This window comes from Schistocerca cancellata, chromosome 2, assembly GCF_023864275.1.
Source record: "Schistocerca cancellata isolate TAMUIC-IGC-003103 chromosome 2, iqSchCanc2.1, whole genome shotgun sequence".
NCBI classification, from domain to species: Eukaryota; Metazoa; Arthropoda; class Insecta; order Orthoptera; family Acrididae; genus Schistocerca; species Schistocerca cancellata.
Window position 1 is genome coordinate 326,609,638 of NC_064627.1, and position 27,901 is coordinate 326,637,538.

Here is a 27,901-nt window from a genome sequence, read left to right on the forward strand (position 1 = left end):
GGCCTCCACACCGCGTCGTGTCTTCATCCGGTACGTGCTTGCTTGCTGCTGGTATTCTTCAGGAAGCATGTCGGATTATTTTATCGCTAATTCATTAAATTATATTCAGTGAACAGCAGATCTGCAGAGTAAGGTTATTCAGTTATTTTACAGATTCAACTTAATGATAAAAAAGTCCGCGTATATCTCAGTATACAAACTAATAACGTCCTTAGGTACAAAACACACAGTTTGCTCTACCCCTTTAAGTGAATAGAAAAGTCTTGAGAACAAGAAAAAAGTTTTCTCTACTGCAAAAAGTACGTGAAAACGTATGTACATGATGATTAAAATGTTTCTGGGTGTTGTCCCGCGTCATTCTGTAAAATACTTTAACGTTTCGACTGTATTAGAATGGCCCTTAGGAAGGCGTTGTAATACGATCGAAACGTTGGTTTTACAAATTATAAGTAAAGTATTTTGTACAGTGACACACTGCAACACCCAGAAGAATTTTAATCACCGTTATACCGACCGCGGAAACCTAGCGATACTACGAATAAACTGTTTTAAGTGCCAACGAACGTTATGATGAAACGAAATCACAGACGAAGTAGCTGTCTTCTTCCTCAGCATCGGAACAGTTTTCGTGAGCCAAACCACAACAAGGTCGATCAGTTCTTCGATTATAAGTCAGAATGTGGCCTATTACAAAATACGCATTCTTCGTCTGGACCTTCGACTGGTGAAAAAGCTTGTAATTACTTTCGAGTCGATCAAATCTTTCCTTATGTCGATTTCTGCTTCTTAACCTTCTTTACGACTTGCACCTTTTGGTTCTTCCCCATAAAAGTATTCGTTTTGAATTTTTCTTTTCTTCTTTCTATTACCTGCATTTTCTTCAGCTTCGAAATAATTTTTGCGAGGACTGGTTGGTATTACTGTTTTGCTCTTTTTCCTGTTGGTGAATTTCCTTGTACTTTCTAACAAGTCACCCGTGGTGGAGGCATTAGAAGCATCGGTGACACAGATATGACGACGACGTACCAGAAGTTCCAGCAATGGGAATCAATCCGTCCGATGTTATTTCCGCTGACCCAGGAACAGCTAGCAACTCATTTAGTAGGTCTGGAATTTTTCGTTTGCAGAAGGCTGAGAAACTGTCTTGGAGCACACTGGCTTGAGGGACATCGCCTTGAAATGTCTCAGCGCTGATACGTCCTCTTGTGTTACTTTGCCTTGTGTTTCTCCTTTTCTTTGTAAACTATGGTGCAAAATCGGGTTGACCCGGTTCTGTCCAACATGTTGTACCTGCTTTTGCACCACAGAGCATTTTCATCATACGCAGAAAAATCGTGTTTAGTCGAGTTAATCACTTCCATTTCTTATTGAGTGACGTCTGAGTTCACAACACTGCTCCACGACGCACCAACATCGGAGAAAATTCCAGAAAAACACTGAAAGGTTTAGAAGAAAAAAGAACAGACATTCGATCATGAGGATTATCTACAACTTCCCGATATGGCGGCTGCTACTAGTTCCGAACTCTGTCTGACCAATGTCAGCACTAGCCAAATCAAGGAGATCTGGAGGTACCAGGTTTGACCCACATATCCTCTTTTACCCAGCTGCCAGAGAAATTCTGGAGACCAACAGAGAAAGCATTATGTTACATTCATAAAAAATTTGTCGTTAAAATAAACCGCTTCTGTGGCTGGACTGAACAAAAAGCTGCATCGGATTGGAGTGAGTGAACTTCCGGGTGTAATAGAAGTGTTTGCTGTTTTCATTGACCCGTGTGTAATTAAGAATGTAGCCAATAATTACAATTGTAGTCTGTCCATGACATGTCACACTAACATTTGATTCCTTCCAAAAAACCGGAGCTTGTTGTCTCTTAGGTCACTTGGTTTTGAATCTTCTTGTTGTGTCAGGTTTTATTACGACAGTCCACGACTCAACTCTTCCAAACAGCCCTGTGACGTGACTACTTACTCGTTCTCTTAGTGCGGTAGTGAGACTGTGATGTTAGTATACTGATTCTAATTCAATTTCAACAATAATAAGAAAAAGTTCTAGAAATTAAATTGTCTGCGAAGGCCTTCTTCAAGGAATCATTTTCTCTTTGCATTACTTCAACATGAAAATACGGATTTCGCATTTCGGGGAGGTCCGGCTGTTTGTTGTCGATAATTTTTCCTCTCCTTTATTTTATCTAAATTTTTTCTGTCAATTGTCGCCACAGAGATCTAATCTCTTTATTTCACGGTGTAGTTACGAAGTTGCATAGTGGAAACTGATGAGGTAATTTCTCACTCAATGAACGTGTGGGGTCTTCTAATGACTGTGTTCAGTATTAAGAATAATCATAGACGGGGATGCCGGATAAAGAGGAGTTTGCCTTATAACGCCTATGGTCAAGAGCTGGGATTATTATCGTTAATATTTTGTTTCTCTCAACGGTCTCGCTGTGCTCATGCCATGTTCATAAACTACCAGGCTGGCTACGTCCTACGAATTTATAACGTTAAATAAAGCCAATAGACATGATGACCAAAGCTGTCTCAGGTAAGTACATTAGAGAACATGAACAGTGGATCCATGATATGCGTAGGATTATATAATCCAATATTCGCTACCCTCTCGCGAGGATTAGATAAACTGTTGTCACACATCAAAGTGAGATACACTGAAATCATTTGCTCTGTTGAAAACTTAGCCATCTTCACGTTCGACACAGCGAAAGAATGCGAAGGACGGACAAGGATAATGTAACACACACACATTTTCGAGCATCCACGCACACCATGAGGAAATAGGCAACCGTTACTTCTTCAGCTGACTACCAGTAAAGCATTCACAGAATAAGCAGAGAGGTCAGAGATGAGTAGTGGACCAGGGTTCTTGCTCACAAGACACCATAAAATTAAGAAACTAGAAATGACAAGAAAGTTCGTAATTATATAGTTATTCATTTTGATCACGTATTACACGTTCAATAAGTGTATTAAGTGATAGCTGTTCAAATGTATGTGAGAATTTCTAAGGGACCAAACTACTAGGGTCATCGGTCCCTAGAATTTCACACTGCTTAAACTGACTTATGCTATGAACAACACACACACCCATACCCGAGGGAGGACTCGAACCTCTGAGGGGAGGGGCCGCGCAGTCCGTGACATGGCGCCTCTAACCGCACGGCCACTCTGAGCGGATTAAGTGATAGATATGGAATAAGAAACTCATGTTGTTGTTTACACTAACTGGCTAAATCACAACTCATCTAGAACGTACAGAAAAAAGGAAACTGCAAATAACTAAAGAATGGTCACTGAAGGTGGATTAAGTTTCACTTTGACAATACGTGGTGGCCTAATAGACATAGGCATGACTTTTTTTATACAAGGTATCTGGTTAAAATGGCGTTACATTCGATGGATTAATTATCTCAAGACTAGCGGGAAGATACATATTCAAGTTAGTAAGCATGCAGGGCATGAAAATTGAAACGCATGGTGCTATAGTCACTCAAGGTCGCAAGATTGAAAAGAACAAAGTGCACCATACTGAGTTCCTCCCTGTAGGAAAATAAGTAAAATGAATCGTGAAGCACTTGTGCTAACATAGCACCGCTGAAAGTAATAGATTAAGCAGTATTACGTATAAAGGATCCTCAGTAGGTGTGACGACATACTTACAAATCTGGGGAGAGAGTATACTGTGTGAACATATCACACCTGTCTCTGCAAACGGGAGTGACAGAAAATTTACGTTAGATCACCCATTCTCAGCCCCCCGTCCAAGCTGGTCACCGACCGGCTGACTATGTGTGGGAACACTGCTACTGCGTGGTGGAACGTTCCTGTCTGCTCTGTCGGAGTGTGATCAGACAGCAGGTAGCGGTCGGCCAAGAAGGTAGAGATTCGCCAGCAAACCAAAGCTCCTCGACCACAGTCCCTACTAGCTTGGCAGGAGGATCGGCCAACTGGTGGGGTTTTATTTGGGGGTCTTAACAGTGGTTTCATTAACGTTGCATTGCCATGCGCCGAACGACCGTTCATCTCTGACACTGACCACAACCATCTGCTAGTCTTCTCCACCGGGTTAACCTAGTGAAACTGATTCTCTACGCTACTAACTCTGGCTGCCTGTGCAACATTTAAATGAAGACACTCTCAGATTCAGCCACTCGGTGTAACTCACACTGAAAATTGGGAACAGGTTAGTGTTGTAACAACAGGATAACTGAATGTATTAACTCGTACTTTCTCCAGAAATTCATTACTGACTTTACATGTCAACTCTGTACTGTGAGCACTTCTGGAAGCTTCATATTCGTGATATTTATTAAAATGACCTGACTGACCTGTTTTTACAATCTGGGTGTGATTAAAGAATACCACTCTGAGGCACACACTTTGTAGTTTCCGTATCTGAAGAGATATCCGCCCGTAAATATCAAAACAGAATGTTCCATGTTCTATGAACATTCACTTTCCACTTACCTGTGAGAAAGAAATTCCAGGACGAATGTTTTTCTCGTTGCCAGGTCAGAAGGAAGCAACTGCTGAATATAAGTGATATTGTATGGGTAGAAATGCAGGACGTTTCATAGGATTATATGCACCATGCTCGCAGGCATGTCCAACGTTTGAGCAATTCCAAGTGCTGTGCATGTTTGCACATCACAGCCGGTCGCCTCTTGCAGCGTTGTGGCCACATCTTCCAGACATGTCGGATCAATTGCTTTCCTCCCTCTGTCATATTGCACTTTAAAAAGAGTCTGACTTTCAGGATTTCGTTATTATTTTCTACTGACCCTTAGTAGCCATCGCACCAGTGCCTTTTTTCGCACCCTTTGGTGCCTGGAACTACTTCAGGGCTGCTGGCGGTGTCACCGGTCTTGTAAAAGAGCTTTATCTGCAGCACGGGTTCCTTCATGGAGACAGTTACGCTGGAAGTCTCGGAGGCAAATTGAGGAACATCAGCGTACCACGCGTCTGTTGGTATGCAAAGTCTGACGCTTACAGTGACATCTATTGGGCAAATTATTCTTAAATATTTTTGTTCTGTGACTTTTTTTCTCTTCAGTCAGTAATACGCTGTTTAAATTTGACGTCATTCTGAGCAGTGTCTCTCTTCCTACAGCGTTTTGGATCTGGAACTTCAATTATTGATGCCCTGTATATGTATGCCTTGTTATCTCGCCTCCACTAGAAATAAACGTATCCTATCAAACACGAAAGGAAACCATAACTCACATCGTATCACATCTATCATGAAAATATTGGGCAGTGATCACAATAAGCTTACTTTGAAAGTGGGAAATATACAGGCAGTATTCAATCAAGTTTGTAGAGATAGGTGGGAGATTAGACGTCGTGGTATGGAGTATTTTTAATCTTTTGGAAGACAAATGGCGACTTGTTAAGTAGCCACAAAGAGTTACAGTTACATACGTAATATTGACAATTAATTAATTTTCTGGAAAGACTATCACGAATTACCGCAGTTGAAATAATTTTCTGGAAGAAAAACACCTGACTTCACGAAGTTTTTCTCTTTGTTCGAGATCCGGGAGGGGGGGGGGGGGGAGGGCAACCCTGTCCGCTAGGCATGGGCACCTTCGTCTGCAACCCATAACAGGATGATGATGATGATGTTTGGTTTGTGGGGCGCTCAACTGCATGGTTATCAGCGCCCGTACAATTTCCCAACCTTTGCTCAGTCCAATTTCGCCACTTTCCTGGATGATGATGAAATGATGAGGACAACACAAACACCCAGTCATCTCGAGGCAGGTGAAAATCCCTGACCCCGCCGGGAATCGAACCCGGGACCCCGTGCTCGGGAAGCGAGAACGCTACCGCGAGACCACGAGCGGCGGACGCTCCCCCCAACCAATACCAGGATGATTACGATACTGACAAATAGGGGTCGCCAATCATGGGTAACTGGTTTCGTTGAAATTTGTAGCATATATTCATCAATGGAAAGAAATCTCTAGCTGTTATAGCTTTTGGTGAAAAATCTCTAGATTTTGAACAAATCAAAGTAGAGGTTCCTTTGTGTTGCTTGAGTTGTCATGACTATTATATCTCAATGCACCAGATACCGTGGAACAACAGCGAACTATTCGTGCAACTGATTTGAATTGTTTTAGTTCGTTTGCTGATACCGGGAAAACATTTTTTTTTTTAATCTGAAAGAGCCAAAGCGGATCATTCATTTGCCGCAGTTGTTGCAGTATAGAATAGTGTCGTGCTACTTTTTAAGGCAAAAATGGTGTTAAAGTTATGAAATAATACAGTTTAAGTTTATTTGGGTAGGTAAATTTAATTTTACATACGTCACCCCGGTTCCCAGAACACGTGAAGATAAACGTTGACTGTGGGTATTGTATCACAGCCACTGTTCTTTTGACTATTCAGAGATGTCACTAAACCGGCCAAAGATGTAAACAAACATGCATGAGCAGTGACTATTAGACGGAGGGGGTCCGACAGCTCATCAGTTCCAATCATTCCACCAGGAAGGACGTACACGGCTCGTGTTGACTGTAGTTCAATCATGCCTAGACGGTCAGTACAGCGTTTTGATCGCGTCCGCGTTGTTACTTTGTGCCAGGAAGGGCTCTCAACAAGCGAAGTGTGCAGGTGTCTCGGTGTGAACCAAAACGATGTTGTTTGGACATGGAGGAGATATAGAGGAACAGGAACTGTCGATGACACGCCTCACTCAGACCGCTCAAGGGCTACTACTGTAGTGGATGACCGCTACCTATGGATTATGGTTCGGAGGAACCCTGACAGAAACGCCACCAAGTTGAATAATGCTTTTCGTACTTCTACAGGACGTCGTGTTACGACTCAAACTGTGCGCAATGGGCTGCATGATGCGCAACTTCACTCCCGGCGTCCATGGCGTGATCCATCTTTGCAACCACGACACCATGCAGCGCGGTACAGATGAGCCCAACAACATGGCGAATGAACCGCTCAGAATTGGCATGACGTTCTCTTCACCGATGAGTATCGTATATGCCTTCAACCAGACAATCGTCGGAGACGTGTTTGGAGGCCACCCGGTCAGGCTGAACGCCTTCGACACACTGTCCAGCGAGTCCAGCAGGGTATAGGTTCAAATGGTTCAAATGGCTCTGAGTACTATGGGACTTAACATCTGAGGTCATCAGTCCTCTATAATTCAGAACTACTTGAACCTAACTAACCTAAGGACATCAAAATCCATGCCCGAGGCAGGATTCGAACCTGCGACTGTAGTGGTCGCGCGGTTCCAGACTGAAGCGCCTAGAACCGCTCGGCCACACCGGCCGGCAAGGTGGAGGTTCCCCGCTGTTTTGGGGTGGCATTAGTTGGGGACGACACACGCCGCTGGTGGCGCCGAACAACTGTACGATACGTGAATGCCATCCTCCGATCGATAGTGCAACCATATCGGCAGCATATTGGTAAGGCATTCGTCTTCATGGACGACAATTCGTGCCCCCAAAGTGCACATCTTGTGAATGACTTCCTTCAGGATAACGAAATCGCTAGACTAGAGTGAGCAGCATGTTCTCTAGACATGAACCCTATCGAACATGCCTGGGATAGATTGAAAAGGGTTGTTTAAGTACGACGTGACACACCAGCCACTCTGAGGAATATACGCCAAATCGCCGTTGGAGAGTGACACAATCTTGACTAAAAGTGCCTTGATGAACTTGCGGATAGTATGCTACGACGAATATAGGCATGCATCAGTGCAAGAGGACGTGCTACTGGATATTAGAGGTGCCGGTGTGTACAGCAATTTGGACCACCACCGTTGAGTGTCCCGCTGTATAGTGGTACAAAATGCCATGTGTGGCTTTCATGAGCAATAAAAAGGGCGGAAATGATGTTTATGTTGAACTTTATTCCAATTTTCTCTACAGGTTCCGGAACCCTCGGAACCGAGGTGATGCAAAACTTTTTTTGATGTCTGTATAATGATACTAGCTATATCTGGCCACGCTCTGCTGTGGCTCAGTCTGCTTAAATGGAAAATAAAGAAAAGAGAAAGCACACATTTCCACGTTTGAAACGTGCAAGGGAATTGGATATACCTCCTAATCTGCTTCACTCCCCTGTCTCTGTCCAACTCCAGCTCTTCTCTCTCCATGTCCTCCTGCCCTCTTTGTCTCCCACACAGTTCATCAACTCCTTCCCCTTTTCTATATCCATTTTCTCCTCCCCATTCTCTCTCAATCTCCTCCGGCCCCCACTCTCTCTGTCCATGTCCTCCTTCCCGTTTTCCATTTCCTCCCACTCCTCTGTCCATCTCCTCTTCTTCCCTCGTTGTAACCATGGCCCATTTTATGTTTCTTGCAAATTCAGAGTCTGCAGTAGTATTCTAATAATAAACCAATAAGTCATAATGCAACATACCTGTTTGCTAACAACTTTTCACCAATGTATATTTTATATATATACATTAAACAGTGTATGGTCTATTTGTATCTAAATGTTTATTACCGAGACTTGTAAAAAATTGAGGTACATCCGAAAGGTTCATTTTGAGGTTTTTGGTAACAATGTATGTATAAAAAACATACATATATTAAAGAATTATGTACTTAAAGTAACGCCCATTTCATAATATAACGTTGTGTCAAAATTTCAAAGCTACCGGTCCAAACCTTCCGGAGATAACGATTCTGAAGAAAACAACAATGGTTTTTTTAACGTTTACATAAAATACACATTAAATATATACCAGATGGTGTTCCAGCAGATATGTAAATACATGTGAGTATACGAAAGCAATGTTGTATCAGAATTTTAAACAATCTGTGAGGAACTTCCGGAGATTTGAGATTTTAAAGAAATGAACATAAGCGTTTTTACTTATACAGTAACTATAAATGTTCCTAATGGCAATCTCCTAATGTTTTTGTGCGAATGCTTCTTGGAAATTTTGATAAAACGTTGCATTGGATTGCACGTGTTTTTAAATACCGAATTTTTTGAAATATGTGTAATTTAATATGTATATGTAATTGTATATGTGTATGTAAACAAAATATTACGGAGTGCTGAAGCAGAAGCCAAAACAAGTGACGGGCGCATTTTGCTATGAAGAACATCTGTGCAAAATTCAATCCAGATCCTTGATTTACAATTTAGAGCTTTCCCTTGTGAGAACGAACTAACATCCGTATAGGTCCGCGTAGAAAGGGAAACATTTTCAGAGTAGTGTGCCTTGCACACATAAGAGAAGCATCCATAAAGATATTCAATGACAGATTAGGACCCACTTCATGAAACTAATAGAGTTACAAAGGTGCACCTAGATACAAAGGACTATATTTTGCACCATCAACCACAAGCAATGTGATAGAACAGACCACAGGTATATTGCCGATGCTTGGTGACCAATGAAGACAATATTTGGCGAGCAACCCTGTCGTCATCAGGGAGAAGCTAAAGAACCGTTTGACAAATAACTTTTACGAGCCATTAAAGCTAGGATAACGCCTTGAAAGATACATTACGTTCCTGTATATACTCACTGTGTACTTGGAAACGAGTTTTTATAAAAGAATTATATGCGTAAATAAATGGACCTTCACCGCAAAGATGATTCATCCTACACGATCAAGAGCCATGTTAATTAATGTTTACATTTCCAAAGTAAAAAGCACGCTCGCCTTAACTCTAAATTAGTTATAATGTAACTTCGGCCGATGATGAAAAGCTCTTTTTTTATATCTCAAATAAACCATGTAATAAACCCTATTTATCCCGTGCAGTTACCAAATTTAAGCACTGAAAATATGTTCCAGGAATCAGCTATGGCGCCAATAATTCTATACGATTACGACGCGAGCCCTCCGTGCACCCTAGTGCGTATTGTAGCTCGCCTGGTTGGCGTGGAGCTCAAGAAAGTGAAACTAAATGATGTCATACAAGAAATGGCTACTACTGAGATGACACAGGTAACTTTAGTGCTATTTACTATTCCAAGCTAAAGAGAATACATGAAATCTTGAAAGTAGCTCCTGTATTGGAGACTATCCATTTAGACACAAGTGCATGCGGTTCCTCGTAGGAAATTGTGTTATACGTAGATTGTGTTAGTGTACAGAGAAATTCCTGTGATGTTCAGAACGTTACGTAATTGTAAAGTAACTTTTCAGAAAAGATTAAAATATTATGTGCTTTCTTGTACATGTTACACAAATTTAGATAACCTGATAGAAATCAGTATTTGCGGTTAAACACAAAATTACACATTAAACGTTCGTAGTACGACACCACAGTGCAAGTCAAGGACTAATTTTCACAGTTAAAAGCATGGAGAAATAAGAAAATGAGTTTTAAGGTTTTATGATGAGCTACATTATAACAATCAAGTTATATAGTTACTTCTGAATCTTCGTAACCCCTAATATCCTGTGAAAGATTAATTTTTTCAGTTCCGTCATTGCAATGAAAAACTGCTGCTGATTTTTCGTCTCATGTAAGGCACAATTACTTACTTTTCTTCATTTAAACGCTTTTTAGTACCTCCACTGCTGTCTCGACTGTGTCATAGCATTATCCAACAAACATTTACGCACAGATAGGAATTCTAATTATACAGGATATCGACAGTTACTCATAGAAGAAAATCGTCGCACCGACGAAAGCGATAGCTTTGAAAATAACATTTCTATGGAATAAATTTTACTATATGATAAAATATTATTTGCATCATGGGTCAAACCTACTAAAATAAATACTTTAATCGAAACTCAGTGACACGCTTCTCTGAATATGCAAAATGTGTTAAGGGACGTGTGGGACGAAAAAATCAAAACAGTTATTTTATTCGCTTCATAATACACAACTATGTGGGAAATGCTTAAACGTTTTGAAAACTACGAGTGGTGTAAAAAATAAAACTGATGGAAACTTTTCTCATAGAGTTGAGTGAAATTTTAAGTATTAAATTCAGATAGAAAAAAAAGAATATTTTGTTTTTAAAGTTAGTGAAATATTGTACTGTAATTCAGATTATACAGTAGCTACTTCTGAGTGAGGTAATCTTGCGGTTCCATTTCAAAACGTGGAAGAATATATCTATAGCTATTATTTCGTAATTATTTAACTTGGACGTTAGCCCTGGATCGGTGAACATGCGAGAAAGTGTCTCTTATATTCGTCGAACGTGCCATACTCTAAAAGTACTTGTCATATTTTTCATCGTATTTCATTTACTTACCGATTTATTCATCCTAGCAAGATTAAGATTATCGGGTCCTCTCTGAACCCTAACAGGCATTTTTCCATTTCGTGAATTACGATAAACACGTTCTAAGAGATCTTGCATCTAATATAGAATCAGGCATTTAGAAATAACAATAACATAAAAGAGCCATAGTGTTTGCCAAGCGACCTGACTTGCTTGCCTGTATGGTCCATAAAGCCGCGCTGTAGGAAATGCAATATCGTATGGACACATTTGAAGAGGCCAATATCAATGCTGTTCCTGAAATGGAGCAGCAGCATTTTCAGTAGTTATATGGCCAACAGTTTGTGTGATTAACGTGTCTGGCCTTGTAAATCGCCAAGATGACCTTGATGGATGGATGGGTACTGCGAACGGCTGAAAGTAAGGGAAAAACCCATCCATTGCTTTTCTGAAGGTGATGAAGCTCTACTGCAAGGTTAACTTATGATAGCATTTTCTTGCGTAAAATAGTCCGATGGGAAAATAGTCCTCAGTTCTGATTGCCCTCGGCGGGCACTACTCGGCATTATGTTGTCATTGAGAAAAATAAAACTGGCATTTTGCGGATTAGATCAATTAAACGGGTAGGTAGGTCTGAAAGTTGTAAAAGGGAAATGGATAGGTTGAAGTTAGTTGTCGTGGGAATTAATGAAATCCAGTAACAGGATGAGCAGGTCTTCTAGTCAGTTAAATATGGGGTTATAAACACAAAACGAAATGCGAATAATACAGGATTTTATCGATAATGAATAAGAAAATGGGAACGAGGGTAAGCTACTGCGAAAAGCACAACGAAAACATTATCGTAGTGAAGACAGACACGGAACCAACACCAACGACTGTAGTACACGTTTACATGCCAGCTAGCCTTGCAGATGATAAATTGAAAGAATATGTGATGAGTTAAAACAGATTATTGAGATAGTTAATGGAGAGGAACATTTGATTGTCATGGGTGCCTGCTGGAAGAATTCATTAGCCGGAAGAGGAACAGAAGGAAAGAGAGTTGGAGAATATGGGACGGGGGGGGGGGGGGTGAGGGAGAAACGAAAAAGGAAGCCGCCTGGTAGAAATTTTCACAGGGCCTAATTTAATCATTGCTAACACTTGGACGGAAGGTTTTATGCGTGGATGAGACCAGAAGACGCTGGGAGGTTTCAGATTGAACTCTTAATGGTAAGGCAGAGATTTGGGAACCAGATTTTAAACTGTAATATCTAGGGGCAGATGTGGAATTGGACGATAATTTATTTGTTTTAAAATGCGGATTACAACTAAAGAAACGGCAAAAAGGCAGGAAATTAAGGAGATAGGATGTATATAAGTTGAAATAAACAGAGGTTGTTTAGAGTTCCAAGGGGAACGTTAGGCAACACACTGAATACAGAAGAAGAATGATCAGCTTTGAGAGATGAAATAGTGAAGGCAGCTGGGGATTAGATAGACTAGAAGAAAGGCCTAGTGGAAATCCTTGGATATCGCAAGATATATTACATGTAACTGATTGTAAACTTGTGGTAAGGTATTATGGGACTAAACTGCTTAGGTCATTGGTCCCTAAGTCTACACACTACTTAATCTAACTTAAAATAACTTACGCTATGGACTACACACGCGCCCGCATCTCGTGGTCGTGGGGTAGCGTTCTCGTTTCCCACGCCCGGGTTCCCGGGTTCGATTCCCGGCGGGGTCAGGGATTTTCTCTGCCTCGTGATGGCTGGGTGTTGTGTGCTGTCCTTAGGTTACTTAGGTTTAACTAGTTCTAAGTTCTAGGGGACTGATGACCATAGCTGTTAAGTCCCATAGTGCTCAGAGCCATTTTTTTGACTACACACGCACCCATGCCCGAGGGAGGACTCGAAACCCCGACGGGGAGAGGAGCACGGACCGCGACAGGGTGCCTAAGACCGCGAGGCTAGCCCACGCGGCAAATATGACTGATGAAAGGAGAATAGAAACTTATCAAATGAATTCGGCGAAAAGGAGTACATTGGTTTAAAAATGAGACTGACAGCTAGTGCAAATTGGTAATGCGGGATTGACAATAGGAGAGATGCAAGGTTGTAGAAGTATACATTGCTGTGGAAGAAATACACTCCTGGAAATGGAAAAAAGAACACATTGACACCGGTGTGTCAGACCCACCATACTTGCTCCGGACACTGCGAGAGAGCTGTACAAGCAATGATCACACGCACGGCACAGCGGACACACCAGGAACCGCGGTGTTGGCCGTCGAATGGCGCTAGCTGCGCAGCATTTGTGCACCGCCGCCGTCAGTGTCAGCTAGTTAGCCGTGGCATACGGAGCTCCATCGCAGTCTTTAACACTGGTAGCATGCCGCGACAGCGTGGACGTGAACCGTATGTGCAGTTGACGGACTTTGAGCGAGGGCGTATAGTGGACATGCGGGAGGCCGGGTGGACGTACCGCCGAATTGCTCAACACGTGGGGCGTGAGGTCTCCACAGTACATCGATGTTGTCGCCAGTGGACGGCGGAAGGTGCACGTGCCCGTCGACCTGGGACCGGACCGCAGCGACGCACGGATGCACGCCAAGACCGTAGGATCCTACGCAGTGCCGTAGGGGACCGCACCGCCACTTCCCAGCAAATTAGGGACACTGTTGCTCCTGGGGTATCGGCGAGGACCATTCGCAACCGTCTCCATGAAGCTGGGCTACGGTCCCGCACACCGTTAGGCCGTCTTCCGCTCACGCCCCAACATCGTGCAGCCCGCCTCCAGTGGTGTCGCGACAGGCGTGAATGGAGGGACGAATGGAGACGTGTCGTCTTCAGCGATGAGAGTCGCTTCTGCCTTGGTGCTAATGATGGTCGTATGCGTGTTTGGCGCCGTGCAGGTGAGCGCCACAATCAGGACTGCATACGACCGAGGCACACAGGGCCAACACCCGGCATCATGGTGTGGGGAGCGATCTCCTGCACTGGCCGTACACCACTGGTGATCGTCGAGGGGACACTGAATAGTGCACGGTACATCCAAACCGTCATCGAACCCATCGTTCTACCATTCCTAGACCGGCAAGGGAACTTGCTGTTCCAACAGGACAATGCACGTCCGCATGTATCCCGTGCCACCCAACGTGCTCTAGAAGGTGTAAGTCAACTACCCTGGCCAGCAAGATCTCCGGATCTGTCCCCCATTGAGCATGTTTGGGGCTGGATGAAGCGTCGTCTCACGCGGTCTGCACGTCCAGCACGAATGCTGGTCCAACTGAGGCGCCAGGTGGAAATGGCATGGCAAGCCGTTCCACAGGACTACATCCAGCATCTCTACGATCGTCTCCATGGGAGAATAGCAGCCTGCATTGCTGCGAAAGGTGGATATACACTGTAGTAGTGCCGACATTGTGCATGCTGTGTTGCCTGTGTCTATGTGCCTGTGGTTCTGTCAGTGTGATCATGTGATGTATCTGACCCCAGGAATGTGTCAATAAAGTTTCCCCTTCCTGGGACAATGAATTCACGGTGTTCTTATTTCAATTTCCAGGAGTGTAGATACCACTTAATGGGAACAATAGAACCACCTGTAGGAAAGTTAAAGAGACATGTGGAGAAAAGAGAAGCAGCTGTTTGAATGCCGGGAGCTCAGATGGAAAGGCAATACTGAGCAAGGAGGAGAAAGCCAAAAGGAATATACGTATGGGCTATACAAGGAAAATGTACGTGAAAGCAAGAAGATGTAGATAAAGGTGAGATGGGAGATATGAATTTGTGAGAAGAATTTGACAGAGCTCTGGAAGACCAAATCTGGAACAAGGCTTCTGGAAATGGAAATGCCGTGTGCCTAGGGCCTCCCGTCCGGTAGAACGGTCGCTTGGTGCAACTCTTTCGAGTTGACGCCACTTCGGCCACTTGCGTGTCCATGGGGATGAAATGATGATAAGGACAACACAATACCAGTCCTTGAGTGGAGAAAATCTCCGACCCAGCCGGGAATCGACCCCAGGCCTTTAGATATGACATTCAGTCCCGCTGACCACTTAGATACCAGGGGCGGACACAGGGTCCTTGCTGAAGGCTTACGATCAGATCTGCTGGTATCCTTGAGTGGGAGAGCAATGAGAAAGCTATTCCACTAGTATGCAAGATGCATGACACAAGCGAAATACCCTCAAACGTCAAGAAGAATGTGATAATTCAAAAATGCTTCAAATGTCTCTGAGCACTATGCAACTTACTTTCTGAGGTCATCAGTCGCCTAGAACTTAGAACTAATTAAACCTAATTAACCTAAGGACATCACACACATCCATGCCCGAAGCAGGATTCGAACCTGCGACCGTAGCGGTCGCTCGGTTCCAGACTGTAGCGCCTAGAACCGCAGGCCACTCCGGCCGACAATTCCAAAAGACGCAGATGCTGTCAGGTGTGAATATTACCATTAATTTAGTAACTGGTTGCAAAATACTGACGCGAATTACTTCCTAAAGAATGGTTAAACAGGTAGAAGCCGACATCGAGGAAGATCAGTTTGGATTCACCATAAATATAGGAACAGGCAAGACACGAATGGTCCTGTGACTTAACTTACAAGCTGGGTCATAGAAAGGCAAATCTACGTTTATAGCTTTTTTAGACCTAGAGAAAGCTTTTGACAGTGGTGACTGGAATACGATCTTCTAAATTCTGGAGTTAGTGGAGTTAAAATTTAGTGGAGTTAAAATTCAGGGAGCGAAAGGTTGTATACAATTGTATAGAAAACGATGTGCAGTTGTAAAAATCGACGACATGAAAGAGAAGCAGTAGTTGAGAAGAGAGTGAGCCAAGGTTGTACGCCATTTCCTATGTTATTCAATCTCTACGCTGAGCAAGCAGTAAGAAAATTTTGGAGAGGGAATTAAAGTTCAGGGGAAAGAAATAAAAACTTCGCCATTTGCAGATGACATTCTAATTCTATCAGAGATGGCAAAGTAGTTGGAAGAGTGAAACTTCCTCGGTGATTAAAACTGTGTGCTGGACCGAGACTCGAACTCGGGAGCTTTGACTTTCTCTGGGAAGTGCCCTACCATCTGAGCTACCCAAGCACGACTCACGACCCATTCTCACAGTTTTAATTTCGCGAGTACCTCGTCTCCTACCTCCCAAAGGTTGTTGAACACAATGGCTAGAGTGTGGAAAGGAGGATATAAAATGAACTTCAACAAAAGTAAAATAAGGACAGTTGGGTGTACTCTTATTAAATCAGTTGATGCTGGGGGAATGAGACACTAAAAGTAGTATATTGAGGTTGATATTTTGACGATGGTCGAAGCAGATGGGATATAAAACGTATGCCGGCAACTGAAATCAAAGCATTTCTAAAGAAGAGAGATTTGTTAACACAGAATATAAACTTAAGTGTTAGGAAGTCTTTTCTGTAGGTATTTGTGTGGAATATAGCCTTGTTTGAAAGTGAATCGTGGACGATAAGCAGATTAGAAAATAAGAGAACAGAAGCTTTTGAAACTTGATGCTACCGAAGAATGCGGAGGAATACATAGTTAGATAGCGTAGCTAATGAGGAATTGCTGAACAGGAATGAGGACAAAAACAATTTATGACGCAACTAGATTAGTTGATGGGACACATTCTCAGAGAATCATCGATGTAGTAATGGATGGAAGATCGGGGAATAGAGAGAAACAACAAGTTATTCATCATTTGGATTTGCAGCTCCTTGTGTCTACCGTGTTTTTGCAGTCAAAATTGTAGGATGTGAGGTCCGCCAGATTAAACAGAACACCCATCAACAAACAGAACTACACACAAGAACTAAACACAATAAAACAAATAGCAGTAGAAACTGGTTATAATACCCATATGATACACAAGTTAAATCAAAAAATATTTACACAGTACAAAAATGAACATACTACACACACACACAAATACTCAATTCTCACCCAACACAGAGCAACACAAAACACAAACAATGACCACACACATGACATAACAGAGCAACAACACACGCACAAAATGAAATGGCACATACTTACCTACAATAACAAGATTGTTCACAGAATAGGCAACAGATTATAGAAACAGGGGGCTCCAAATAGGATGCAGAACAGAGAACCCAACACAGGAAAAGTTCAGAACACAAGAAACACCCATGGATAAATTTAATAGACCAGGAATATATGAACTCACATGCAACACTTGCCAGTCAGTGAATATAGGACAAATCTGCAGAAACTTCATAACCAGATATTCAGAATATCTCAGAGCTTTAAAAAGCAATAGTTCCCATAGCACATTTGCTGACCACCCTATAGCCCACAATCAGCACCCAACTACAAATAGAAACAGACTTAAGAGTACTAAAACCCAGTCACAGCCTAGACAGTAAACTGACTACTGAGGAAAACTTCCACAAACAGAAGGCAATAGCAGAAGGAAAACAGGTCATAAATGTATACACAACACTCTGCAAGGGCACACTATTTAACACATTAAAGGAACTTTACAAAAAAGACAACTCAAACAGATATATTCTACCCACACTCATAAACAAACACACACATACACACACATATAAACACTGACTGGGCTGTGACACACAACAACCACAATTACACTGTGTTTTGGTCAACTGTAAAGTGCTTTTACGACCTTATTTGTGAAAATACGTGTTATATTTACGTGTGCATCACGACACCTGGCTATGATGCTGAGAATAAAAGGGCTTGCCTCACGAAAACGTAAGTAAAAACGAATATAGGCGCGAAATATCGCGACAAATTCAATTACGTTTCAGATCATATGTTAACTCCCAACAAAATTTCTCAGTAACATCGTTACTTTGTAGATGACAAGCTACCGGTAATAAATAACACACAAGTGGTTCGGAAAAATCATGCACACAAAGTGTAAAGGTACACTACTGGCCATTAAAATTGCTACACCACATAGATGACGTGCTACAGACGCGGAATTTAACCGACAGGAAGAAGATGCTGTGATATGCAAATGATTAGCTTTTCAGAGCATTGACACAAGGTTGGCGCCAGTGGCGACACCTACAACGTGCTGACATGAGGAAAGTTTCCAACTGATTTCTCATACACAAACAGCAGTTGACCGGCGTTACCTGGTGAAACGTTGTTGTGATGCCTCGTGTAAGGAGGAGAAATGCGTACCATTACGCTTTCGACTAAGATAAAGGTCGGATTGTAGCTTATCGCGATTGCGGTTCATCGTATCGCGACATTGCTGCTCGCGTTGGTCGAGATCCAATGACTGTTACAGAATATGGAATCGGTGGGTTCAGGAGGATAATACGGAACGCCTGCTGGATCCCAACGGCCTCGTATCACTAGCATTCGAGATGACAGGCATCTTATCCGCATGGCTGTAACGAATCGTGCAGCCACGTCTCGATCCCTGAGTCAACAGATGGGGACGTTTGCAACACAACAACGATCTGCACGAACAGTTGGATGACATTTGCAGCAGCATGGCCTATCAGCTCGGAGACCCTGGCTGCGGTTACGCTTGACGCTGCATCACAGACAGGAGCACCTGCGATGGTGTACTCAACGACGAATCTGGGTGCACGAATGGCTAAAAGTCATTTTTTCGGATGTATCCAGGTTCTGTTTACAGCATCATGATGGTCGCACCGTGTTTGGCGACATCGCGGTGAACGAACGTTGGAAGCGTGTAATCGTCATCGCCATACTGGCGTATCTCCCGGCGTGATGGTATGGGGTGCCATTGGTTACACGTCTCGGTCACCTCTTGTTCACATTGACGGCACTTTGAACGGTGTACGTTACATTTCAGATGTGTTACGACCCGTGGCTCTACCCTTCATCCGATCCCTGCGAAACCCTACATTTCAGCAGGATAATGCACGACCGCATGTTGCAGGTCGTGTACGGGCCTTTCTGGATACAGAAAGTGTTCGACTGCTGCCCTGGCCAGCACATTCTCCAGATCTCTCACCAATTGAAAACGTCTGGCCAATAGTGGCCGAGCAACTGGCTCATCACAATACGCCAGCCACTACTCTTGATGATCTGTGGTATCGTGTTGTAGCTGCATGGGCAGCTGTACCTGTACACGCCATCCAAGCTCTGTTTGACTCAATGCACAGGCGTATCAAGGCCGTCATTACGGTCAGAGGTGGTTGTTCGGGGTACTGATTTCACAAGATCTCTGCACCCAAATTGTGTGAAAATGTAGTCACATCTCAGTTCTAGTATAATATATTTGTCCAATGAATACCTGTTTATCATCTGCCTTTCGTCTTTGTGTAGCAATTTTAATGGCCAGTAGTGTATTAACAACAAGAAACGAACAATTGTTTGAACTAAATATCTACATAATTTAGAAATCATTTAATATAAATGTTCAAATTTCAGGATAAATAAAACGGAAACCCACTGATGATGGCACAGTGGTGTGAAACATGTTTGGGTACTTGGAAAATACGGTGTTTTGCATAATTGGCGGACTTCACATCCTACAAATAGAAACAGCAAGAGACAAAAATAGTAATCATGTTCAAATAAATGTAGGGTGCAGTAGTTACTTGGAGATGAAGGGGCTTGCAGAGAATAGGGTAGCGTATAAAGCTGCATCAAACCATTCTTCGTGCAGAAGACCACGACAGTGATGACGTAAATGAATTTATTTGTTCAGACGATTACAGGAGACGCAAATTTAATTTTGATGGGTGGCTGAAATTCCATAGTATATAACGTCGCGAAAGCAAAATGGTATAGGAAAACAAAATTGAGAAGAGGTATGAAAAACGAAGCCACTAGTTAGATTAGTGTTTTTTCCAGAATTTTATCATTGCCATCACTTGGTTTAAGAATTAATAGGTTGTATACATGTAAGAGACCTGAAGACATTGGGAAGTTTCAGAACCATTATATACAAGTAAGAGATTTCGTAACTGATTTTAAATATTCCTCGGGGCACATGTGTACAGTGGCCACAATGTAGATTATGAACTGCATACAAAACCTGGATAACTACAGAAGGAAATAATATGAAAAAGATGGAAGGTGGACGTATTGATAAAAGGAAAGGATGGTGTTAGGAGTCCACTGGCGCCATTAATAAATGACTGATTGAAACAGTGGAAAAGCAAACAAAAAGATACGAATGGGAAATCTCGAGAGATGATATAATGAATGCCATAGAGGATGAAAGAAGGAAAACGACCAGACCCAGCCGAAATCGTTGGGTAACAAAGGAGATATTTAATCTAATTACAAAAGGAAAAAACAGAAAAATGTAGCAAATGGAGCAGGCAAAGGAAAATACAAAAATCTAAAAAAGTGAGTCTGATAGCTAGTGCAAAATGGCAAAGCAGTACTAGACAAGCCATGAAAGCCTGTAGAAATGTACATGAGCATGGGAAAGACAAATGTTACCCACAGGAATGTTAAAATGGCATTTGGAGAAGAAAGAATCAGCTCTATGAATATTAGGAGACTAGGTAGTTGGCTGTTCTTAGCAGTGGAGGGAAGACTGAAAGACGGAAGGACTATTGGACTGTCTGTACTGGAAACAAACGTGAAAAACTTTATTATAGAACGAGAAGAGGAAGTACATGCAATTTGAATTATCAGACTGCGAGGAGAATTTGACAAATGCTTCAGTTGTAACAACGCCCATGGAGAGGGAGACAGCCAAGATAAAAATATCTCAACTGGGGGATTTTAGGGGTGGGGGAGGAGCGAGATGAATGGGACAGGAAAAAAACCACAGACTTTAAGAGGAATGCAATAACTTCTGTTTAACAAACAGTTGTAAATATTACCAAAGATCTGTTTAAGGAGTCATGCTTGGAATGTTTTAGAATACGTACTGACTGAAGACAAACCTACATTCACAGAAAATATTGACCGAAATACACCCTTTGAATATCTGAGGAAGCAGGGATATAATAGAGAGAGCGAAAAGTTATCTATTGCTTGTACAGGCACCGGACTGCTGTTACCATATTCAAAGCACATGAAGAGGATGGACATGTTAAAAAAGGAGGGCATTTTGTAACCTTTATCGGAGACTATTCAATATACACACAAGCAGTACAGGAAACTCAAGAGAGTTTGTTTGAAAAAGGAATTAAAGTTCAGGGTGAAAAACTAAGGAAATCGTGGTTTATTGATGACATAGTACTACTGTCTGATACAACAAAGCCAATTAACTGGATAAGCAGTTGAACGGAACTAACAAAAAAATGGTTCAAATGGCTCTGAGCACTATGGGACTCAACTGCTTTGGTCATAAGTCCCCTAGAACTTAGAACTACTTAAACCTAACTAACCTAAGGACATCACACACATCCATGCCCGAGGCAGGATTCGAACCTGCGACCGTAGCGGTCGTGCGGTTCCAGACTGTAGCGCCTTTAACCGCTCGGCCACTCCGGCCGGCACGGAACTAACAGTCTTGAAAGGAGGTTACAAGACGGATATCAACGAAAGTATAACACAAGTTATGGAAATGTACTCGAATTAAATGAGGTCATTAGGTTATAAAGAGCGAAGCGTAATTACTAATACAACCTACCCAGAAAACATGACATCTTTCATTACCCACTTCTGCAGAAGGTGACATCTTTCATCACCCAATTCTGCAGAAGGTCGTTGAAATTAAACAGCTGAGTACTGCTGTAGACGAATTTTCCACGCCAATGTTTCTTTGGATTTCGATTTCTCGTTAAATTTTCTTTAGAAGGTTTTTAAATATTTTCTGTACTTTCTTTAATAATTTCTTAAACGATGAGCATTGCGTTGTTTTCTTAAAGAAAAATGAAACGTATATGGGTAATACAGATGATACGATATCCTCTAGGGTAACATGTGGTGCAATACCATAGTTATGTGTTCTGTGTTGTTTCAGAAAAATCCGCAGCGCACAATTCCGACGCTGGACGACAATGGTTTAATTCTTGCAGAAAGGTTAGTGCAAACATAATATTATAACATACGGGAAAGGATTAGTAATGGCGAACTCGCTGGTAGATTCATTCAGCAGTCTGGGACTAGCGTCGTATCTACTGAAAAAGGCGACGTTTCAGACATAAAGGAAACGCTAGTAAATGTTCAAATGATTATTTTAAAAAGTAAATAATTTTTTTGACACAGTCACAACAATTTAAGTTCCAGTTTCCCTATTTCGGCCGTCATCGGCCTTCTTCAGATTATAAGACAAATGCTATAATTCTCTCCAACCACTGAGGAAACCACATTGTCACTGAGACTTTCTTATTGTGTTATGCTTTGGCCTACCTAGATTGTAAAAACAAATTAATTCTTCAAATACACTTTTTTGTTTTATGTTTTTCTCAGCAGGTTTCGAGGTTCATATACGTTTTCAGTATTAGGGTTCCGAACCTCAATCGGTCTAACCGACTGCTAAATACGCTTTTTCTCAGGAGAGGGTAGATGTATCAAGTTGATACGATAGTCTTGGTATTTCCAGGACCAATACTTTGCTAATTTCAATGTCGATAACATATACAAATCTTTTTGAATTTATATTCCAGCTATGTATGTACAGTCTATGTACGTAATTAAGTTTGCAGGGAACCCTCAGTGTGCAAGCTCTACTCGCAAATGGATTTTTTTTTCGGCCTACAAGGCCTGGTTGTACATTTTGCACTGCATGGTGCACTTCGTACAAGAACTGCACAGTGCTAGGGTGCGCTATAACCTGTAACACAATCACGCCCGAAATCAGTCTTTTGTTTGCGGTTGCCAGTTTACTGTGTCGAGTCACTAATTGCAACAGACACTGGTATGTAAGGTGAAGCGCCATCTCTCTTGAGTACTTCACTCTGGACTACAGTCTTCACCTCTAAGACTCGTTTGATGCAGGTCCCCACTGCATCTCCCGTGTGCAAGCCTCTTTGTCTCTGCAGAACTATTGCAGCGTACGAACACAATGACTGCTCGTTGTATAGAATTCTTGCTCTCTCTACAAATTTTAAATGCCACACTTCTCTCTGAACCAAGTTTACTATTCGTTTATGCCTCAGAATCCCTTTTAATAGTTACGTTCTGCCGTAAAATACTTTCCTCGCCAGTCAGTTCGGTATACATTTATTAGTTATCCTATACATTTAAGATTTAGCCTTCTGCTGTGACGCCACATTTCAATAGCTTCTATTCTCTTCTTGCCTTTCCTAATTATTTCACAAGTTTCACTCTCATTTAAGGCTATATTATAGACAAATACCTTTCGAAAATACTTACTAACACTTATATCTGGTGTCTTTATTTTCCTCGAATTCTGTGTAATACTAACCGCATAGTCTTTCCACCTATAGTTTAAATCGTTGCTTGTAATCTTCACAGTTCAGACGTTTATCTTTGCTAACTTTATATTTGTGTATATCGTTCCACAATTCTAGCAGTCGTGTTTCATTTCTAGTAAGATAATTCTCCGTTTATGAGGCAACTTTTCTCCTTTTTGGCACACCTTTGCACGAAAGACAATGCAAATGCAAGTCGTTTATGAGCTCCATCACTCAGCTATGTACCTGATCTGCTTGTTATGTTTCACTGAGGCTAGGACACGGTAATGAATTTTATAAGTTAATGTTTAATTCTAAATTTCTTTGCAGATTTCATCACATACAGTACCATTTTACTAAAAATTTATGAAACTCTTTACTTTTTTTTCGTAGTTGGCAACTGTATTTTCCTATATTGTCAATGACTTAGATACACAGCCTGTGATTTACAGAAATATTTGTGAAATGTTTACTGTTCACCATCACAATTCTGTTTTTAATATGTTTCCTGTGGTATTTACCTTACAATTCATCTGTCTTTCATAACGTCGATCATGACCGTCCCATTCTGTTGTATATTATGATCATGATGTGTTTGTATGCCTCTTGTAGCTGCATTGCGAGATCATCGCCCTTTAAATGTATGTCAAATGTAAATACACACACACACACACACACACACACACACACACACACACACTATATATATCTGAAAGAAATTATTCCGTGGTATCTGGCACAAAATTAATTTCTTTTTGTTATCCGTCTTTCAGTCTCGTGACTGGTTAAATGTGGCCCACCACGACATCCCCCTGAAGGGCGTACTGAAGCTATAGTCAAAGTGAAACTAATATGTCAAGGATGCTACTGAAGGGATGATATATAAAAAGATTCGATCACCCACGTTCTGTTACAAGACTGACTGAGGAATTCGTGAGCCTTTAACATTACAAAAAAAGACTTCACTGGGGGATTTGTAGTTTGTGGAAGAGTGGTGTTCTTTGAAGATTGTGACAAAATTCTGCCTGTAGAGCAACGAAATATGATGTAGAAACATCTTCACGTCTCGATGTGACACAAATTCTATTAGAATCATTAATGTGAACATCTGACGTCATACTGGGTGAATTTCTTTAAACTTGGCCATGACCGATTTTTTCCGCATGCTTGTGTTCTTGCAACAATAACATTGACTTCTACGGGTCATTAAACGCTAATATAGTTTTCATTATTCGGAATAACAGCACTATTTACTTACCTGTACTATTGTGTATGGCCTGCGAGGCAGTATGTTGGGCTTCAGTAAGTGTTTAATATAGTTGCCTAAAGCGTCCTATATGTTAACATCACTATGTTTTATGCAACAGTCACGTTGTCACCACATGAGCGCCTGGTATCAGAGAATATGTAATGGATTCCCCGCGCCGTTCCGCGTTATCCCCCACTTCTGCTCAGAGGCAAAACGTGAAAACAGGAAGGTGTACCGAACTGTGAAAAAAAAAAGCAAAATAGAAACACTGAACGGTCCAAGGGTAAGAAATATAATTCAGAGAAACGTAAATCAGCAACGGCGTCGTGTTTAAGTGGTCATGTTGTTGAACCGACAAGCGAGCGAGCATTCTGACAACTTCCCTCGGGCAATTTTTTTTTTTCGTCGCTGTTCGCTGTATTTAAATTTGTCTGCGTCATGGCGTAATGTCCGTCTGCAACAGCAAGGTGTAAGGTAGGGACGTTTAATGACAGTTGATTCTGCAAGAAAGGAAATGGCTTTAGAATGGGAACCTTAAACGTTTGATGGCAAGGCGACAAGCCAACCGAATACTCCACCGGAAAACACATCTGTTGTGTCATACACAGCAAAACTGATAGTACGTGTGTCATATCATAGGGATCTCTTGACGACGCACCTAATTTTTACGCCTGGTAAATAAGTGAGATGCCTCCCTACCCGATTTAGGCGTTCGTTGAATGTGAATGTGATCGCTCCGAAGGACATGATGAAAACATAATAGTTTGTCACTTAAGCTGCAACAAATGAACGCAACACTTTCTCAGTCACACAGTTTCTCTGTGCTCTGTCAGAACATCTGTTTTTAGCGTTTCTGAAGCTGCGTTCCGTTTGTAAGGTTAAACTATTAAATACCTTCGTTGTGACATAGGTCACAGCCGCTTTTTTGTTATTTCGGTGAGACGTCTATTTGGTATTTCGCCTGCTCTCTCTCTCCATCACATTTACTTGTGGCGGTAAAGTTTTCTTACCACGCTCCTCATTTTCTATAGCCAATGTATCGTATGACAGTTGCCAAGACAACAGAAAGAGAACAAACATTTCAATGACCAACGGACAGTTCATAATACCGTGAAAAATAAAATAGCACGAGGGAGTTTTCAACGCGGTTCGTCCGGTTTGCAGCCTCAACACCGTAACCACTTAAACACCAGGCCAGGCTGTTTCGTTTATTTTGATATTGCACTTGTTCGACTTGGACCGTTTACTGTTTCTATTTTGCTTTTTTTTCACATTTCAGTACACTTCTTTCTCTTTTCATGCTTGATCTGTGTTCAGTTTTTGACAGGCTATCCGCTGGACCACTAAATGTGAGGGAAATGCGATGGGGGCCGGCCGCGGTGGTCTAGCGGTTCTGGCGCTGCAGTCCGGAACCGCGGGATTGCTACGGTCGCAGGTTCGAATCCTGCCTCGGGCATGGGTGTGTGTGATGTCCTTAGGTTAGTTAGGTTTAAGTAGTTCTAAGTTCTAGGTGACTTATGACCTAAGATGTTGAGTCCCATAGTTCTCAGAGCCATTTTTGAAATGCGATGGGGAGTTTCCCTTTTACGGACCAGTTACAGGAGTTGTGGCTCGGCTTGCTTCAGGAGGCTCTGTAGCGACTCTGCCACACCCTTCCCAACCGAATCAGTGAATGAATTCAGTCCAGAGGTGGTGGAACATCATACTACCAATTTCTTTATAAACGTGACTCAGCCGGCCGGTGTGGCCGTGTGATTCTAGGAGCTTCAGTCTGGAACCGCGTGACCGCTACGGTCGCAGGTTCGAATCCTACCTCGGGCATGGATGTGTGTGATGTCCTTAGGTCAGTTAGGTTTAATTAGTTCTAAGTTCTAGGGGAGTGATGACCTCAGATGTTAAATCCCATAGTGCTCAGAGCCATTTGAACCATTTGAACCATAAACGTGACTGGATTTTGTACTCACTGAACTAACATCACATACCATCTCGACTCGAAGTTTTCCCTTTCCGTTCTGGCTATTTCTCTTTTATTCTCAGGCTGTGTATTTTGTTTTAATAATTTCATGGCCATGTTGTTTACTGCACATAATAATAATTACTATTATTTTCTTTTACAGCCGTGCTATAGCTATGTATCTAATATCGAAATATGCGAAGGACGATTCACTGTACCCAAGCGACCCGCATAAGCGAGCTCTTGTAGATCAGCGGCTGTTTTTTGACTTCGATATCTATGGAGCTATTGGGAAAATCTGGGTAAGTTCTGCTGCAATTCGACCTGTGAAAATACAGGAGAAACGCTCACACAGTCTAAAGAAAACCTGTCGGTTCTTGATCTGATTTATTTTTCCTGTCTGCACAGATACCTACCTGCATATCTCCTTGTAAATCGTCGGGCATCATGCTGTCGAGTAGTTTGTGATGCAGGGTTTGAGCACGAAATAGCACGATCTAGGAACACAAACTGTGGTAGGAAACTACTCCGCGTCCTAACTGGTGGTGATCTGGAAAACACTGTAGAACAGCAAACAAAGAAAGAAACGGTTATTTTCTACGGTTTTCACTCTAGCCGAATATCGCCAATTGTTTGAGGGGCTGTGTAGCCCGTTTGTGAATTACAGCAATAAATTACAACGATATAACATCACGTCAACAGAGAAATTCAAGCTCTGTGAGAATGAGTTGCAGTAAATAGAAATACATGACGAAAAACAAGCAATATGCAAAGCTTGCAACTTTTCACCTAGCATGTGACGCTAAGTAGTGTGGATTTTACTGAAATGCTGCGGTTATTCTAGTCTGAAAATGCAAACCAACCGAGAAACGCTGTTCTATGAATTCATGTGAATGAAAAAGTGGCCGAAGCTGAAAAAAGGTTGAGACGTGGTTGTAACTTATCAATCTTAATCAAAGTTCATGTAGAGAAAACGGTAAAAGAATACAAGGAGAAATTTGGAAAACGGAGTTACGTTCAGAGAAATAAATGAAAATATTGAGTTTCGACGTTGTCATTAATTATGCCAGGGAAAGCAAAAGACTTAGGTGATTACTTGTAAATAGGTTTTAAATTGAACATCAGTAAAATTACAATAAGGATAATAGAGAATAGCAAAAATTAAATTTGGAAATTTTGGAGTGCATGGAATCAGA

The 27,901-nt window shown here is 41.9% G+C and overlaps 1 protein-coding gene across 1 annotated transcript; it reads left to right on the top strand.

Annotated features, from left to right (window-relative positions):
• LOC126145377 (glutathione S-transferase D7-like) lies at nt 1–27,106 on the top strand. The gene is made up of 4 exons (XM_049915553.1): nt 1–30; nt 9,809–9,961; nt 22,107–22,165; nt 26,869–27,106. The coding sequence occupies exons 2-4, from the start codon at nt 9,818–9,820 to the stop codon at nt 27,089–27,091; spliced, it is 426 nt and encodes a 141-aa protein (XP_049771510.1). The 5' UTR covers nt 1–30; nt 9,809–9,817; the 3' UTR covers nt 27,092–27,106.
• Nucleotides 27,107–27,901: the final 795 nt, after the last annotated feature.